The sequence below is a fragment of the Perna viridis genome, chromosome 6, assembly GCF_037379345.1.
Source record: "Perna viridis isolate PV_CMFRI_1.1 ecotype Kerala chromosome 6, ASM3737934v1, whole genome shotgun sequence".
In the NCBI taxonomy this organism is placed as follows: Eukaryota; Metazoa; Mollusca; class Bivalvia; order Mytilida; family Mytilidae; genus Perna; species Perna viridis.
The window spans coordinates 11,184,777-11,202,311 of record NC_142450.1 but is presented as its reverse complement, the minus strand read 5'-3'; the positions used below and the strand labels follow the sequence as shown (position 1 = coordinate 11,202,311).

The 17,535-nt window shown below is 35.9% G+C and overlaps 1 protein-coding gene across 1 annotated transcript in view; it reads right to left on the bottom strand.

The window, feature by feature from the left end:
• The window catches only part of LOC148613643 (titin-like), an 83,059-nt gene extending 65,749 nt beyond the window's left edge, over positions 1 to 17,310 (bottom strand). The window contains exon 1 of the mRNA XM_088587092.1: positions 16,804 to 17,310. Within this exon, the coding sequence (XP_088443218.1) occupies positions 16,804 to 16,864 (61 nt within the window). The 5' untranslated portion in view covers positions 16,865 to 17,310. The remainder of the gene's footprint in view (positions 1 to 16,803) is intronic.
• Between the last annotated feature and the right edge of the window lie 225 nt (positions 17,311 to 17,535).

Below are 17,535 nucleotides of genomic sequence, written 5' to 3'. Positions count from 1 at the left end.
GTATGGGGTGTTCATATCACAACTCATACGTTATGCCAGAGCTTGCCGAAACTACGCAGACTTTTTGTATCTTGCTAGATTGATTGATTGATTGATTGTTGTTGTTTATTGCCGTTTCGGCGACCAGGGCCATATCACGGCAAGAACATTTAATGCAAGGAAAATATTAAAAGCAAGATCAAAGTCTCTTCATAAAATAATGAAATTAAAACAAACAGCTATTTACATATAAAAAGGTACATAAAAGGTGAACCTAAGACATAAAATACATATAGAAACATAACTTCGATAAAACATTTAAAATATTGAAAAATCATGGAAGGTATCCAATTTAGATTTTATTAAATAAACCGATGTCCCGCAAGAAATCGATAATGTTTTTAGATGAAACGGTCTTGAACAAATCAAACATATTGGCGCAGTCAAAATAATTTTGCCTGGTGTTGGCAAAATCCACACAATCCAGAAGAACATGTTTGATAGAGAAAGGGCAATCACATGGGATACACTCAGGTGGAGGATCACCAACAAGCAAATGGCCATGTGTAAATCTAGAATGTCCAATGCGGCATCTAGTCATGACCACTTGCTCTTTGCGATTGCCCGACCCGGATTGATGAACGCCTAGATCTGGTTTTATGGAATTGAGTTTGTTGTGTTCAAGACCGTCCCATCGGTCCTGCCACATCTTTAAAATATATTTCCTTATTCCTTATTTAAGGTTTAAAATCGGTGTATGGCAAACTAACGTCCTTTATTATTACATTTAATGCCTTTTTGGCAACCCTGTCTACAACTGAATTCCCCTGAATACCAACATGACTGGGTACCCATAGGAAAACAATCTCTTTATCAAATTCCCGAAGTCGATGAATAAAATATAAAATTTGTAAAATAAGAGTATTTTTCAGTTTGTGATTCTTAATTGCCAAAAGACAGCTCAAAGAGTCAGAACAAATAATAAACTGTGACAGATTAGATTGAGTAATCAATTTAAGTGCTAACAATATGGCTCGAGCTTCAGCTGTGAATATGGAAGCCCTCGATGGCAACCGTTCAGTTACAGTTCTGTCACCATGGACAGCAGCACATGCAACGCTATCGCCATCTTTTGAGCCATCTGTATACACCGTCGAAAAATCCGGATAATTTGCTTTAATTTCAGAAAATTTTTGTTGTAAAAATAAAGGATTGGTATCGGACTTTTTATATTCACGCAGATCAAAAATGAAAGAAGGGTGTGGAAGCTCCCATGGAGGGCATTTCGAAGTAACAACAGGTGTCACTGCATTGGTCTCCAGATGAATTGCTTCCAAATGTGGTTTTATTCGAATTCCAAAAGGAGGGGTTTTGCTTTCATGTTTTCGATAAATGTCGACATAAATAGGATTAATGACACAGTCGTAGGCAGGGCTATCTGGGTAGGCCATAAGTTTACTTACATATTGAAGACCTAATTTCAAACGTCTGTCTCCAAGGGATGGTTCATTTGCCTCGGCATAAAGGCTCTCAATAGGAGAGGTTCTGAAGGCACCAAGGCAAAGTCGCAACCCCTGGTGGTGAACAGCGTCTAAAATTTTAAGGTAAGATTTTTTTGGCGGAACCATAAACAATAGATCCATAATCAAGTTTAGACCTAACCAAAGATCTATATAAATTTCATAAAATTGAGGTATCAGCACCCCAATCGGTACTGGACACCATTTTTAAAATATCTAGTGCCTTAAGACACCTAGATTTAAGTAATTTGATATGGGGAAGAAAAGAAAGTTTACTATCAAAAAGTAATCCAAGGAATTTTGTTTCTTCTACTATTTTGATTTTATTACCATAAAGAAAGAGATCTGGGTCCGGATGCAGCTTTCGCTTTCGACAAAAGTGCATACCAACAGTTTTAGATGTAGAAAACTTAAACCCATTCTCCAAAGCCCATTGCTCAATTCTTTTGAGGCAAAGTTGTAACTGCCTTTCAATATTACTCATATTTTGTCCCCTGTAGCAGATCAAAAAGTCGTCTACATACAAGGAACCGTCAATATTGTCCTTCAAAACTTGGGCTAAACTATTAATTTTAATACTGAAGAGAGTGACAGAAAGAATACTTCCCTGAGGAACACCCATTTCCTGTTCCTTCTCCTCAGAAAAAGTCGAATTTACCCTCACATTAAAATGACGATCTGACAAAAAATTAGACAAGAACAGAGGAAGTCTTCCTTTCAACCCCATATCAAATATATCTTTTAAAATACCATATTTCCACGTCGTGTCATAGGCTTTTTCTAAATCGAAAAAGACCGACACAACATGTTCTTTTTTAGCAAATGCATTTCTGATGAGCGTTTCAAACCGGACTAAATGGTCAAGAGTACTTCTGCCTTGCCTAAAACCACACTGAATATTAGTGAGTAAGTTGTGCTTCTCAAGGAACCACACAAGGCGATCATTGACCATTTGTTCCATAGTCTTGCAGACGCAGCTTGTCAATGCGATCGGGCGATAATTTGAAGGATCCGTATGATCCTTTCCTGGTTTTGTTTTGTTTGTTTGTTGGGGTTTAACGTCCGATCAGCAATATTTCAGCTATATTCAGACAATGAACATGAAATGGATGATAAAATGAACATGAAATGAAAAAAAAAAGGATGGGTCACAAGGATAATAGGGTCGACAAATTTTGATTGCCACTGGAAAAAGGGGCATGGGTAAGGTCGGGCAATTTAGCCTCCTGTGGCGGAGCGCAAAGGTTCCTACTCCTATCGAATACCACAGCAGGGTTCTTTAGCGTGCGAGGAACGTGGCATCTTTCCCAACACGGTGCACCACTATGGTTTGCAGTCAGGTTTTCCGTATTATAGCCTGACAACCCCAGCATGTAACACGCCAGGGGTACCCCATTCCACCACCTGGGGCACACATCCCAGTTGCTCTGTGGGCAGAGCGCCTAGCCCCCGGCTAGGTTTCTGAGCACTATTTAGTCGCCTTTTACGACAAGCTTAGCGCTACTGCAGGCCTATTCTTTTAACACCCGGACCTGCACGGGGCTCCTGGTTTTGGAATAGGGACAACTGAAGCCGTTTTCCAGATGGACGGAACGTTACCAGAAGTCCATATCTCGTTCATTAACGCAAGAAGTGTATGTAGAGATGGATCAGGAAGATGTTTCAAAAGTTGATAGTGAATATTATCTAGCCCACTAGCTGTATCGTGGGCTTTAGCCAGTGACGATTTTAGTTCCTCTATAGAAAATTGAGAGTTGTAGGATTCAGCATTATTTGACTTGAAGTTTAATTTTGTCTTTTCTGCAGATGATTTAATTTTTTGAAAATCCGGTTTGTAGTTAGTTGAGGATGAATGTTTAGCGAATGTTTCAGCTAGCTTATTGGCGATATCTTTTTCGGTGGTTAGAGTGGTATTACCAACTTTAAGGTGTTTCACTGAAGAATTCGAATTTTTTCCTTTTACTTTTCTAATAAAATTCCATACTTTATTGAGGGGAATGTGAGATTTAATACTAGAAACAAAATTTTTCCAAGAGGTTCGTCTGGCTTGTTTACATGTACGTCGAGCTTTTGCTCGAAATATTCGGAAGTTTGACAGATTTGCTGGTGTAGGATTTTTGTCAAACCGGCGATGAGCCTTGTTGCGTTCTTCGATCGCTTTGTCGCACTCATCAGTAAACCATGGTTTCTTAGTATCTTGCTAGAACTCAACCAAATTGGCTTTTTGAACAGGGTTATGTTGCTACAAGATTGAAGTCATCACTACAGACGTTTTATGGTCGTCATCATGAACTCGTGGATCGTTATGGTGTATCCATCTGCACCATGAAAACTGATTTATTCAACGGGTCATGGTTTTCCTTTCTCGTTTGTCTACTCCGGACTTTATTTTTTTATGAGCAACTCGATGCGTGTTTCTAGAAAAGCAGACGACGCTTACCCTACCGGTGCACCTGGTCCATGCTTCCAGTTTTTAGAGTGGAGTCTGAGTTTTCCAATTTCGGCACGATCTTGAGGTGTGTAAGCCAGATAAGTCCCACGTTTTGTTGAGGCTGGAGTTTGAGCCGAACTTTTACTTGCATTATTTGACGGACTTCCAATTTTTTCACTGACTAGTTCATTTTCGTTTTTTTAAGCACTAGGTCCTACTATATCAACCAATTCTGAATTTTCTGAAGGTACAATGTTTTAGGGTTTGAAAAAATTCAGAATACTCAGTTTCGAGTACCGGTATTCTTTACACATAACGATCGTTTGAAAACAAATTGGTGATTAAAATTTACAAAAGTATCTGTAATTGTTATTCAATATATGTTTCAAATAGATTTGACCATTTAATGACATGGAATATTTAAGTAACGCTGTTCATGATTTCATTTGTTTATGTTAAACTTCTCTATTCCCTGGTTACAGTTATACTTCGTCATTGTGAAATAGCCTCAAAAAGGTAATACGGAAACATTAATAATGAATAGGACCAACTAGATGAACATTTTTGTTCATCGAATTTTATGTCTCCCTAACAAAAGAACAATTAATTATTACGTTAGCTATTTTGGGTTGATAATTTTGTTACGATATTTGATAAGTTTACTCATGCTGTCAATTGTATATAACATAAAACGAACTCTAAACGGTAAGATGATACAATGAATAATGCACAGAACCAAATGGATGAACATGTGTAATCGAATTGAAACAAAGGGTCATTATTTATCCAAAACAAAGGGACAATTAATTATAACGTTAGCTGTTTCGGTTAATAGTTTTCTTGTTATATTTACCAAGTGTACTGTCAATTGAATAAAGTTAAATTAACATTAAAATAAAATACAGTTTTGATTACTTCAAAATTGTGCATGAAAACATTGTTAAGGCTGCTTACTTGTCATTTTGAAATTACACAATATGAGTAATTAAATACATATTTGCAGAAAAAAAACACTTGTACATTCTCACAATTTGTGTAAAGTCTTGTTTGCAAATTTGTCTTTTTCGTCACATTTTATGGATTCTTTAAATTGATTTTTATATTTAGGGTTGTCTGACTGTTATTCTGGGACCAAAACTTGTCCATGGGTCACTAATATCATGTGCTGTCGTTCAATTCTTTTTAATGCCATTTTGGAGTTTTATTGTTTTGTATTGTTTTATTTTTGTTTTTTTATACATGTGCATATGATAAAATTAAGTTTTGGTTGAAGATCAAAACCGGTAACAAATAAAATGGTACTCTGTGATAAAAAAATAAACTGGGGCGTTAAAGTTCTGTGCTTTAAATTAATTTTGACCCTGTTGAAACAAAACAATTATTGTATGGTTTGCACCTGTTAAAGTTGTAATTTGCGTTTAAAAACAAACTTATAACTTGCGAGTTAAATAAAGGATTAAATTTGTTCGTACTGATACTAACAGAGAAGAATTTATTTTGGATTTCTACCGGTTATTTTCTCTAAGATTATGTCGTTTTACCTACTTTAAGACGGCCAGATATTTGCGATATCGCACCATGAGACGATGTTACATCAAGTAGTGATATAAAAAGTTCGTTCCTGTGATAGGTTGTTTAGTTATTATGACGCTATGACAACTGATTGGTCGAAAGTGGCACTGTGACGTGTTATCCCGTAAGAACGTGCGACGTCACAGATGGACAATCATTCGAATGTCCGCCATGACAGATGCCGACTGTCTAGCCATGAAGAAGACATACATTTTTAAATATCATAGCACAAACGTTTCTAACAATATAACTGAAATTTGAATATTGCAAAATATTATTCGCGTTACTAAATATTAACATACATTAACATTAAATAACTTAATTTGATATTCAACTTTCACTCATTATTAAACCTATAATTCTCTTTGGTGAAACTTGTATAGTGACAAATATTAGTAAATGCTGTTTATCAAGAAGTGGAAGAATCTACAACAATAGAACAAACATAAATAAGAGATTTAATGGTCTCAGTATCGTATTAATTTTCCCATAGACTTCTATAGTGAAGTGCATATTTTTAGGATTTTTTAAAAAATATGTAAATTGATTCAATAAAACTTTCACTTATGTAGCATTTCTAAGGACATGTGAAAAAAATAATTTCCCGCAAAGAAAATAGGGTGAGTCCACGAAGATTGGACAGAAAAGTAGTCTTGAACTATAAATAGCCATTTTCCCTACTTTCACTTTCGTTTTGCACTCACCAAACCAACCTTTTCAGTGGAACATTTTTATGATATTATGTTAGATTTTCTTTTAAAAAAGTTCTTCATCTTACAGTGTGATGTTTGCTCTATTTTTTAAGTCATTGTTCATGTCTTTTGACAAAACATTAGTTTGTAGAGAGGCAAAAGGAAAATGCACTATATTTTTATGGCATCCATGTTTTGACGTACACCCGCTCAGGGATATGCAATACGATACTGGTACCTAATAGCGGGATGAACATACAGAAGTAAATTGATAAAAATACTTATAAATATATTTTAAACTAATTTAGAAAAAGCAATTCTTATTTCACACAAATGTTACTAATAAAAAGGTACAGGGTAAATTAAATTGCTGCACTCATTCATCTACAAAATAGTTGGAATTAGGACTCACGAAATAACATCATTATTGATTGGAACAATGAATAGAGACCGATATATTTATAGCTAATTGTACAAATGATAATTGAAAATTGAAAACACATCAATCATGCAAATTAATGTATTGATGATCTTGACAAAGGGAAGTTTGCAAATTTACGTACAATTGTCAAGTTTGAAATTGCATATTTATGAATAATTTACCTAATACTGTAACTCAAAGAAACAGTAAACACTACACTGCTCAAACAAGAAGTTGTATCGTCAAAGTCGTCTTTGACATAGTAAAACGCATTTAAAGTTGATCATTATCTTAACATATATTTTGACAACACTTTGTTCTTAGATTATATTATAACATAAAAAAATATGTCCATTTGATCTTGAATGGTATGCATCTTAGACCAAAAACTAAATTATCATTAATTCATATATTGTGTACGAGATTTGCATTTGAATCGTATTAAAAGAGGAGATGTGGTGTAATCGCCCATGAGATAGTCAACCACGACAAGCAACGAACACTTAAACATTTTACGTCACCACAGGGTCTTTAATGATGGGAAAAACCCATACTATAAAGTAAGCTGTAAAAGGCCGAACATAAATGAAGTGTAATTATCAATAAAAGAGGAAAATGTACGTAACCTTTAGAAAAAAAGTAAAGCAAATAATAATGATCATAAACAGAAAATGACAACCACTTTACTATAAATTCCTAGCTTGTTTGGGACAGGTACATGCAGTATGTGGCGGGTTTAACAGATTTCTGCACAGTTACAGTTGTATTACGTACATGTCACAAGTTAACCTTCGATGAAAAAGATATGACTCCTGTTCATAAATCTCATTGCAGTTTTAGATACATTCAAATGCTGTTTATATTATAAGAGTTTGTAGTTAGATGAAAAAAAGACAACCCAGATCAAAATTCTCACTGCAGCTGTAGTAATCTGAACTGATGAATTCCTTTTGTATTTAATGAAAGTACGATACCTCATATGGACAATACTTACATAAAATTACGTTTTAATTTTTATATTAGCCTACGTATATGTCCGATGCTGATTATGCCGGTTTGTATACTGCGAAAAAAGCTTTTTCAATTGTCTGTCTATAACCAATGTAAATAGGCAGTATTTCAGTATTTCATAACAGCTTTAATAATTGACTACATGTCTTTATTTAGTCTGAAATATTAACGAATATTTACACGTGTTCTTCAATAAAAATATAAAACATTTTATAAGGTGATAAATATAACGAAAAATGAGTCATGAGCTATTCAAACTAATATGAATAAATAAACATATCAAAATAAAAATTTCCAAGACAACCTTTACATCTTATGTTTTTTTCTGATATTGCTGATTCTAAATTAAAAGTTTGAAAAAGTAAGAGTAATCTCCACGAATTTACATTATGCATACATGTATGTATTTGTATTTGATCCACAATATTTGACATTTGTTTAGTCTGAGTAATAAACTAGATAAACTGTTCCATTTTACCAGCATCAACTTGCGATCAAATAAAAGTATAATGGGAAATTTGTAATACTTATCCATGATACATACAGTAGTTTTGATTTATGTGCAAAGAAAGATGAATTATCTGATGGTTTTGTTTAGTAAACATAGCTTCTTGAACGGCAATACCTACAATGTTTTCAAATATCTGTTCTTTGAAAAAAAAAGTATATTAAGTATTTTATTGGTTCATTTTTTTTTAAGTCAGACTCAAATCCAAACATTGATGTGTTTTATGCTCAAGTGATCATAGCTTTGAAGATGAAACGGTATATACTATATGTTTTGCTGTATGAAACTGCAAAGTCGTCCGTAGAATTATATCCATAGTCAACATCCCTTAATAAGTAACAGACCCGAATTATGCATGGTACCAAATTAAGTCCTTATTGTTATATTTGATACATGTTTTAGTACATTTATGATAAAAGACCATTTTTGTTTCTTCAAAGTTACCTTATTTATACCAACATTCAAATCGTTAATGTTCCAAGCCCATAGTATTAAGCATTATTCATATTTCATGTACTTGAAACCATATCGTTTTCGCCATACGAAGAATATAAGTATACATGTAATATTCGAGTGCATATGTGAATGTAAACGATTTGTAGTGTAGAAATCGTGCGGTAGCATACCGAAAGTGGGGTTTTAGTGTGAAATACTACACGGCAACTGTTTGTTTGTTTGTTTGTTGGGGTGTAACGTCCGAGCAGCAATATTTCAGATATATTCAGACGATGAACATGAAATTGATGATAAAATGAACATGAAATGATGATGAAACGAAAACGGGGTGGGACACAAGGACAATGGGGTCGACAAATTCTTATTGTCACTGGAAATTGGGAGAGATGGTTAGGGTCGGGCAATTTAGCCTCCTGTGGCGGAGCCCTATGGTTCCTACTCCGGGAGAATACCACAGTAGGGTTCTTTAACGTGCGACGAACGTGGCATCTTTCCCTACACGGTGCACCACTATGGTTTACGGTCAGGTTTTCTGTATTATAGCCTGACAACTCCAGCATGTGACACGCCAGGGGTACCCCATTCCACCACCTGGGGCACACATCCCAGTTGCTCTGTGGGCAGAGCGCCCTAGCCCCCGGCTACGGTTCTGAGCACTATTTAGTCGCCTTTTACGACAAGCTTAGCGTTGCTGCAGGCCTATTCATTTAACACCCGGACCTGCACGGGGCTACACGGCAACTATATTACGTATGCTGACATAACGAACGTTCTATTCCAAAACGATCTAAGCAAGATTTTACTACGACCATGGCATGCTGTTCTGGACAATGGCACGAATCAACCACGCTTACGCTGTCTCTATCACTTCTTTATTACAACGCGAATGCAGTAGTCTGATTCGACTATTTCGAGTTATATTCATGGTCATGTCATTGTCAATTAAAGTAGTAAAAAAAATACAGTTTGTTTAGATTCCTTCAAGTTAGCTTTTTTGCGAGTATCAATTTGCGCGGATTAAAAAAAATGATAAGCGTTATATATTGTAAAATTCAATTTATCATGCATTTTTTTCGCGGTTTTCAGTCAACCGCGAAAATAGTGAACATTATGTTCACCGCAAAATTAGTACCTTCACAGAATCCACAAGCAGAATTCAAAATTAAGTTATTTCAAAATATTCTGAACACTTTTCTGTTATTTTTTTTTCTTATATATTTTAATCACTTATTCAGACTTGATATTTCTTGCACATCAATTAAATAATCCAACTGTAGGCAGACTATGATCAACATCCATTGATATAGTAATACTTTAACACTCTGTCCTTTATATAAGAGTAAATTGCAACTCAATAAACTTACGACGTTTTTTTGACATAAAATATGAGAAATACCTTTATCTGAGCACGACACATTTGAATGATTTTTTTTAAATCAAATACTAATTTATTTAACTAAAATTCAATTATATAATACACTTACTACATTTGTCTTGATATTTCTTAAGTTTTTTATGTGAATTTAAATATCTCAAATTTAAAAAAAATGTGATTAATGACTGCATTTTCTATTTAAAATTCCTTTTTCTCATTTCTACTCGTCATCCACATTTTTTCGATATATTTTTCTGGATACGCCATATTTCACTGATATTTTAAATAATGAGTAATGATTCAATCAACTAAGATTTTTTTTTCTTCATATAACGCATTATTTTGTTTTCAATATTTTTTTTATATTTTTTTTTCCTGATTTCAAATCATTAAAACATTCCCCCGATACACAGTTTCTTTCCTCATCAACATTCGTTATTCCCATATGAAATAATTTGGAAACTATTCATTACCCTAATACAAATGACAATTTCACTTCAAATTTTTACATTTTTGCTCCTTATTCATCAAATTTTTTTAATGAATGAAATATTAAGATAAAATATATATTTTTTAAATTATATCCCCACACCTTCAAAGAATAAATACCTATTTCCAATACTTTATTTTTTTTCATACATAATACAGAATTTGATTGATTGATTGATTGTTGTTGTTTATTGCCGTTTCGGCGACCAGGGCCATATCACGGCAAGAACATTTAATGCAAGGAAAATATTAAAAGCAAGATCAAAGTCTCTTCATAAAATAATGAAATTAAAACAAACAGCTATTTACATATAAAAAGGTACATAAAAGGTGAACCTAAGACATAAAATACATATAGAAACATAACTTCGATAAAACATTTAAAATATTGAAAAATCAAGGAAGGTATCCAATTTAGATTTTATTAAATAAACCGATGTCCCGCAAGAAATCGATAATGTTTTTAGATGAAACGGTCTTGAATAAATCAAACATATTGGCGCAGTCAAAATAATTTTGCCTGGTGTTGGCAAAATCCACACAATCCAGAAGAACATGTTTGATAGAGAAAGGGCAATCACATGGGATACACTCAAGTGGAGGATCACCAACAAGCAAATGGCCATGTGTAAATCTAGAATGTCCAATGCGGCATCTAGTCATGACCACTTGCTCTTTGCGATTGCCCGACCCGGATTGATGAACGCCTAGATCTGGTTTTATGGAATTGAGTTTGTTGTGTTCAAGACCGTCCCATCGGTCCTGCCACATCTTTAAAATATATTTCCTTATTCCTTATTTAAGGTTTAAAATCGGTGTATGGCAAACTAACGTCCTTTATTATTACATTTAATGCCTTTTTGGCAACCCTGTCTACAACTGAATTCCCCTGAATACCAACATGACTGGGTACCCATAGGAAAACAATCTCTTTATCAAATTCCCGAAGTCGATGAATAAAATATAAAATTTGTAAAATAAGAGTATTTTTCAGTTTGTGATTCTTAATTGCCAAAAGACAGCTCAAAGAGTCAGAACAAATAATAAACTGTGACAGATTAGATTGAGTAATCAATTTAAGTGCTAACAATATGGCTCGAGCTTCAGCTGTGAATATGGAAGCGCTCGATGGCAACCGTTCAGTTACAGTTCTGTCACCATGGACAGCAGCACATGCAACGCTATCGCCATCTTTTGAGCCATCTGTATACACCGTCGAAAAATCCGGATAATTTGCTTTAATTTCAGAAAATTTTTGTTGTAAAAATAAAGGATTGGTATCGGACTTTTTATATTCACGCAGATCAAAAGTGAAAGAAGGATGTGGAAGCTCCCATGGAGGGCATTTCGAAGTAACAACAGGTGTCACTGCATTGGTTTCCAGATGAATTGCTTCCAAATGAGGTTTTATTCGAATTCCAAAAGGAGGGGTTTTGCTTTCATGTTTTCGATAAATGTCGACATAAATAGGATTAATGACACAGTCGTAGGCAGGGCTATCTGGGTAGGCCATAAGTTTACTTACATATTGAAGACCTAATTTCAAACGTCTGTCTCCAAGGGATGGTTCATTTGCCTCGGCATAAAGGCTCTCAATAGGAGAGGTTCTGAAGGCACCAAGGCAAAGTCGCAACCCCTGGTGGTGAACAGCGTCTAAAATTTTAAGGTAAGATTTTTTGGCGGAACCATAAACAATAGATCCATAATCAAGTTTAGACCTAACCAAAGATCTATATAAATTTAATAAAATTGAGGTATCAGCACCCCAATCGGTACTGGACACCATTTTTAAAATATCTAGTGCCTTAAGACACCTAGATTTAAGTAATTTGATATGGGGAAGAAAAGAAAGTTTACTATCAAAAAGTAATCCAAGGAATTTTGTTTCTTCTACTATTTTGATTTTATTACCATAAAGAAAGAGATCTGGGTCCGGATGCAGCTTTCGCTTTCGACAAAAGTGCATACCAACAGTTTTAGATGTAGAAAACTTAAACCCATTCTCCAAAGCCCATTGCTCAATTCTTTTGAGGCAAAGTTGTAACTGCCTTTCAATATTACTCATATTTTGTCCCCTGTAGCAGATCAAAAAGTCGTCTACATACAAGGAACCGTCAATATTGTCCTTCAAAACTTGGGCTAAACTATTAATTTTAATACTGAAGAGAGTGACAGAAAGAATACTTCCCTGAGGAACACCCATTTCCTGTTCCTTCTCCTCAGAAAAAGTCGAATTTACCCTCACATTAAAATGACGATCTGACAAAAAATTAGACAAGAACAGAGGAAGTCTTCCTTTCAACCCCATATCAAATATATCTTTTAAAATACCATATTTCCACGTCGTGTCATAGGCTTTTTCTAAATCGAAAAAGACCGACACAACATGTTCTTTTTTAGCAAATGCATTTCTGATGAGCGTTTCAAACCGGACTAAATGGTCAAGAGTACTTCTGCCTTGCCTAAAACCACACTGAATATTAGTGAGTAAGTTGTGCTTCTCAAGGAACCACACAAGGCAATCATTGACCATTCGTTCCATAGTCTTGCAGACGCAGATTGTCAATGCGATCGGGCGATAATTTGAAGGATCCGTATGATCCTTTCCTGGTTTTGGAATAGGGACAACTGAAGCCGTTTTCCAGATGGACGGAACGTTACCAGAAGTCCATATCTCGTTCATTAACGCAAGAAGTGTATGTAGAGATGGATCAGGAAGATGTTTCAAAAGTTGATAGTGAATATTATCTAGCCCACTAGCTGTATCGTGGGCTTTAGCCAGTGACGATTTTAGTTCCTCTATAGAAAATTGAGAGTTGTAAGATTCCGCATTATTTGACTTGAAGTTTAATTTTGTCTTTTCTGCAGATGATTTAATTTTTTAAAAATCCGGTTTGTAGTTAGATGAGGATGAATGTTTAGCGAATGTTTCAGCTAGCTTATTGGCGATATCTTTTTCGGTGGTTAGAGTGGTATTACCAACCTTAAGGTGTTTTACTGAAGAATTCGAATTTTTTCCTTTTACTTTTCTAATAAAATTCCATACTTTATTGAGGGGAGTGTGAGATTTAATACTAGAAACACAATTTTTCCAAGAGGTTCGTCTGGCTTGTTTACATGTACGTCGAGCTTTTGCTCGAAATATTCGGAAGTTTGACAGATTTGCTGGTGTAGGATTTTTGTCAAACCGGCGATGAGCCTTGTTGCGTTCTTCGATCGCTTTGTCACACTCATCAGTAAACCATGGTTCACTAGGCCTTTTTGGATTTGTCGAGGTTTTAGGTATTGTTTTATTAGCAATTGATGTCAGTCTTTCATTAAATAATAAAATGGGATCTTCAACATCCTTCATCGCTTCTAATCGTAATTCTTCAAGACAGTGGGCTTCAAATGAAGCCCAATCTGCTTTCTCAAGTTTAAAACGAGGTTGACGTTCCTCCGTTTTGGAGGATAAATGCTCCAAAATAATTGGAAAATGATCACTCCCGCACAAGTCATCATGAACTCGCCATGTAAACTCTGAAAGTACGAGAGGATCACAAATGCTTAAATCAATAGAAGAATACGATCCATTGCCTGAATGAAGGAACGTTGAAGATCCGTCATTAAATATGCACAAGTCTTCTTGCTGAAGGAGTTCCTCAACTTTTTACCTTTATCATTCGTATGATTACTTCCCCATAAAGGATTATGAGCATTAAAGTCACCCAAAATAATAAATGGTTTGGGCAACTGCTTAACCAAATCAACTAATTTATTTCTGCACAAAATTGAATTTGGGGGAATGTAAATGGAACAAACGGTTATGGTTTTATCAAGGGATAACCGAACGGCCACTGCTTGTAGATCGGTAGTTAAAGGAACTGAACTATGTATTACTCTGTCCCTAATAAAAATGGTAGATCCACCAGCAGCTCGTTCATTTGCCTCAGCAAATGTACTATACATTGTATATCCTTTTACGGAAATTTGATCCGTTTCTTTTAAATGAGTCTCCTGGAGACATAATGCAACTGGTAAAATAGACTGAACAAGAAGAGTTAATTCCAAAATATTAGCCTTTAAACCTCGACAATTCCATTGAAGTAATTTGGCCATTTTTATGGGTGACGAATGGGGGATATTTTCTCTGACTTGGATCCGCGACCACGACTCGATGACCTTCTAGTACGAGTGCCACCATTAAGGTCAATTCGAATTGACTGAGCGCGCTGCTCCTTGTATTTTTTCATGGCAACAGGATCTGTTTGGTCAATCTGATCAAGGTCGGTACCCAGCCAGTTTTCACCTGGACAAAGTCCATGATCTGTTGTTTCCATGTCAGATTCGGAATCCGAGTCCGACACCACAGGCGACACAATCTGTCGCCTAGACTTGGATTTCTCCAAGTCCTCCAAACGGAAATTCCCCAACTTTTTTGGGGGTTGGACATTCTTCTGTTGAGATTTGGAAGACGATGACTGTTGTGATGATGGAGATGATTTTGAAGATGATCCGGAATTTTGGGATGACTGAGTCTGGGAACATTGGTGAGATTTCTTAGCTCTGGCCTTTTTAATTTCCTCTAAACATTTTTTGGATGGTTTCATTATTTTGGTGGATACCTCAGTGGGCAGTTTGGCAAGACCATTGATATCCTCTTTCCAACTCATGATCGTCTGCACCTCAACAGTCGAGGACAGACAAGCACGCTTTGCAACACTAGCATAAGATGTTTTGCCAGATGCAAGAAAATTGTTGGAAAGGGACCACTTCTGGCGAGCTTCACTATATGAAATTTTGTTTTCAGTTTTTATCTTTAAAATATCTTTTTCTTTCTTATAAAGAGGGCAATCTTTAGATGATGACATGTGAGCTTCCTCACAGTTTCTGCATTTCAGATCTTTTCTGCAGTCGATTCCCTCGTGTCCTTCTTCAGAGCATCGGAAACAAGACAGTTTTCCTCTACACTGGCCCTTTCCATGCCCAAACTTCTGGCATTTAAAACACCGAAGTGGGTTAGGAATATACAGATTGACAGCTGTCCTGTATGGACCAATGTAGACATGAGATGGCACTGAAGTGGAACTAAATGTTAACAGGATTGTTCTCATTGGTGTGGTTGCATCTGCACGTCGAGAAGTAAATCTTTTCACTGACTTAACGCCTTGTGATTTCAGTTCCTCACAGATCTCTTCATCAGTCAAGGCGTCGAGGTCTCGACCCCGGTATTTAAGGACACCCTGTGACTGATTTAGTGACTTGTGTGCAGATGAAACCACATCAAGGTCACCAATCCTGGTTAATTTTAACAAATTTGATGATTGCCCAGGTCTGAGGCATTCAATTAAAATTCCTGATCTTATTTTCTTTGTATCTTTAACATCACCAGCTACACCCTTGATAGTTTTCTGTATTAAAAAAAGGAGAAAGGTCATTAACATTTTTGTCTTTATCTTTTGCAGAAATTACAATAAATATTGGCCAGTTTTTATCACTTTCGTCAGAAGAATTGCAGACATCACTTTTTCGTTTTTTTGAATAAGAAACATTGGACTCCCCGTTGTTTTTTGTCGCCATGTTAAGTTTTAGTAAGTTTCATCGTCTCTGTTCCCCACCCGCCACCGAGTGCCAACACGGGCGATGCTAGGACTCTACGGATTTCCAGCAGATAGCATCAGGGATTCCAGAGACGACATACTCGAACAGAGCGTATCTATCAATGGCGCATAGACAGCGTACTACTCGATTGACCCATGAGCCACCGCCTTCTTCATTTGCCATTTGTAAGCTTTTGAAAATCTTAGAAACATTGGATTTAACAAAATGCCATCAGTAAAGCAGGTGGACAAATGAAGGGCATGGCGTGACCAGCCGATTGATCGAACCGGGTCCATCCGATCTCCCGTTTAGATGACCTAAGAGCCGAGTGGCATATACAGCCGTACCCTCGATCATCCAGCCATCGATGACACGGGGGTTACGTCACGACTGGAGTCTAGATACGACCTTCATCCACTAGGACCTCCTCGCCCGCCAATAACTCACGGGTTGCAACTCACGGCAAACAAGTAGGTGAACCCACTTTTTATTTTAAACACCGGGCCCACGGTCGATGTTCGGATCGCTTTAGTCTGGCCTCTAACCTTTGACCTTTCCAGCATGGGTAACCCTACCAGGAGAAAAAACTCCAGCTGGCATAGCTCTTAGGATCACTGAGGCACGCAAGCCCCCCTACCACGACAAGGATAGCGATCCACAGGGGGTACAGAATTTGAAGTTTGTATCATGTGATTCTTTCATGTGCTGAAGTTATTGTGCGAATTAAATCATAGTTAACTACAAATAAAATATATGAAATCTCACTTACTTTGGGTTTTTGGACTTTGAGTTATAAAGATGATTGTTGAAATAATCCACAAACTAATCATAGTGGTCGTCTAAAGCATTTTGCACAAAGTCTGAGTAGTCTTACAATTTGTCCGGCGTATATTAATTATGTTAACACTATTATAAAATATCACGGAAAATTTGAATACAAATCAAATTTCAATTTTTGTTATGGAATCAACAGAGAAGTTGCAATGTGGGATTGATTTTCATGAAATATTTAAGATATAATATGATTTAACTGGTATTTACTCTCCAGGAACAACCATCTATATTGTAATGTAAAATGAATTCTTCATGTAAATTCATACTGGTTTTTACATGTGTTTTATTGAGTAATTTTTTTTTCCACAGTATCAAGATTTGAAAAGGGGAGGATTGGAATCACACCAAAGAACTTAAATCCGCTGCACGTTTTGCGCCTGTCCCAAGTCAACGATTTGTGGCCTCTGTATGTCTTGTTTCGTAATTAACTTTTATGTTGCTGGAATATATAGGGGCAACTAGTTCACTCTTACTTTGTATTATGCTGTTTTTTAACCAGCTGCCGTCTGAAGACCAATGAGTGGACTTGAGCTGAAATTTTGTAATGTCGTTAGGGTTGTTGTAGTTTTGACATATTATAGTTTATTTCAATTGTTTAATATACTATCAAAAAAAAAAGCATCAATACATATTTCTTCTAAAGGTGTTTTTGTCAATGAATGCAGAA